This window comes from Triticum aestivum, unplaced genomic scaffold, assembly GCF_018294505.1.
Source record: "Triticum aestivum cultivar Chinese Spring unplaced genomic scaffold, IWGSC CS RefSeq v2.1 scaffold92288, whole genome shotgun sequence".
In the NCBI taxonomy this organism is placed as follows: Eukaryota; Viridiplantae; Streptophyta; class Magnoliopsida; order Poales; family Poaceae; genus Triticum; species Triticum aestivum.
The window spans coordinates 1-1,692 of record NW_025233527.1 but is presented as its reverse complement, the minus strand read 5'-3'; the positions used below and the strand labels follow the sequence as shown (position 1 = coordinate 1,692).

Genomic DNA, 1,692 nt, shown 5'->3' with positions numbered 1-1,692 from the left:
GGCCAGCATTTAAATCATTTTCTCAGTGCCACCTCAATGGAGTTGATTAATTAATATGTTTGAAGTTTGAACCATATATAAACCTCAAGAACAGAGAAAATGAAATAAAAGTGGTCTTCCAGGACTATAGTGCGTTTGGTGGTCAGAGTTGGCTGGCGCGCAATGCAGAGAAATGCAGCAGCAGAGACACTCACTATGACCCAACAATATCTACATAAAGAAACAAAAGTGAATGAGTTCCAAACACTAAAAGTTAGATGACAAAGGATGGCCTAAACTGGAAGAAATGATCACCCACAAAGCGCTTGTTCTCTCCCACATAGGCTGCGAGGTCCAGAAACGGAATAGGGTCGTACACGAACTCCAGAAAGCCATCTTGGATGTCAGCCACTGCTTCCACAATAGTGTGGCAAGCGACACCATGAATCTGGTCAGAGTGTATGTGTTGCCGTCAGCCAATAGCGGAGCTTTATGCTCCAAGTCATCCTTTCCTATCTCAGCGTACATAGCATTTCCCTGCATAAGCACAAAACATGGTCAAGACGACATGGTCAGCTGCATGAGGGTGCATGAAAGTTTACCTTGTTATTGACCAGAACCATATCTACATGTTGCACCGGACCAGTGTCGGTGCCACCGCGGTATTCCCAGAGGTGGGAGACATGAACGCAGACATTCCAGTTCTTCACTCCGGGTTTCAGTTCCGACAGAGCATGGTAGGCCATCTGAAACACCAAGAATCTTATACAGGAACGATAAATAAGGTGAGCAGGCTATATGAAGACATCAACATTATTCAGAGCCAAGGTGCAAGACACAAAGCAACGCAGGGGGGATTAAGAGACTATAACAACAGAAAAGTATGTACACCACAAAAGTATTTACAGAGGCTGCGTGACAGCCTATGGAATCGCCTGGATGTTTTTGTTGGGAACTTGGGATCAAGCGTACCCACACACAGCAATTAACAAAGGCCCTAAATTTCCAAGGCATGGTGGGAATAAAATTGACAAAAGCAGGGAATTCAAAAGATTTGTTCGAAGTAATAACTTGTGCAATGCCTCCGATACTAACATCACAGTTGTACGACCACAAGCCAGATTAGCGAGAAGTAATAATCTTTACCTGCTCGTCCAAGCAGCAGAGACAAACGGGATCACCCATGCCCCCGCCTGCTGAATTTCCGACGAAGACCCTTGGGGTCGGTTGAGTAGTGCAGGCTCAGAAATCTGTGAACCATCTGCAATGTCAGCCCCAGAACACGCCGTGACGACGCCGTGGAGAAATCTGCGGCACACCGCGCAGGCAAAACTGAATCTGCTGTTTCCCCAGGGACGAGGCTCACCCTGCACCTGCGGACACAAAATCCGAGCATTGTAACCCTAAATCTGTAAGGGAGAAATTGCAATGGGGGAAAAACAACCGAACCTGCTCTGCTCCTCCATGTCGAGGCACTCTATTGGGGGAAGATTCGGAGTTGAGCACGGGGATTAGACAGAATCACGGAACCAACAAAATAACACAAGAGCACGAGTTCGATTGGGGCAAGAACACAAGAACACGAAGCACAGTCAACCACAACACAGACCAATATCACTCCATCGCACATATATATAAAGCAGTGACTGCAAAATACGTCTCCTTAACGGCAGTTTAAGGGTACAAAACGTCCAGCAACCGAATTAACACGAA

At 46.5% G+C, this 1,692-nt stretch overlaps 1 protein-coding gene across 1 annotated transcript; it reads right to left on the bottom strand.

Annotated features, from left to right (window-relative positions):
- Positions 1-10: 10 nt before the first annotated feature.
- Positions 11-725, bottom strand: LOC123176081 (uncharacterized). Its single transcript, XM_044590470.1, has 3 exons — positions 582-725; positions 299-516; positions 11-210 (listed from the first exon to the last, which is right to left on the bottom strand). The coding sequence occupies exons 1-3, from the start codon at positions 723-725 to the stop codon at positions 51-53; spliced, it is 522 nt and encodes a 173-aa protein (XP_044446405.1). The 3' UTR covers positions 11-50.
- Positions 726-1,692: the final 967 nt, after the last annotated feature.

Coding starts and splice junctions, on each gene's coding strand:
- LOC123176081 (XM_044590470.1), bottom strand. CDS start 725: ATGGCCTACCATGCTCTGTCGGAACTGAAACCCGGAGTGAAGAACTGG. Junction 517..581: donor TGGTTCTGGTCAATAACAAG/GTAAACTTTCAT, acceptor GTGCTTATGCAG/GGAAATGCTATGTACGCTGA. Junction 211..298: donor TGGGAGAGAACAAGCGCTTT/GTGGGTGATCAT, acceptor TTCTTTATGTAG/ATATTGTTGGGTCATAGTGA.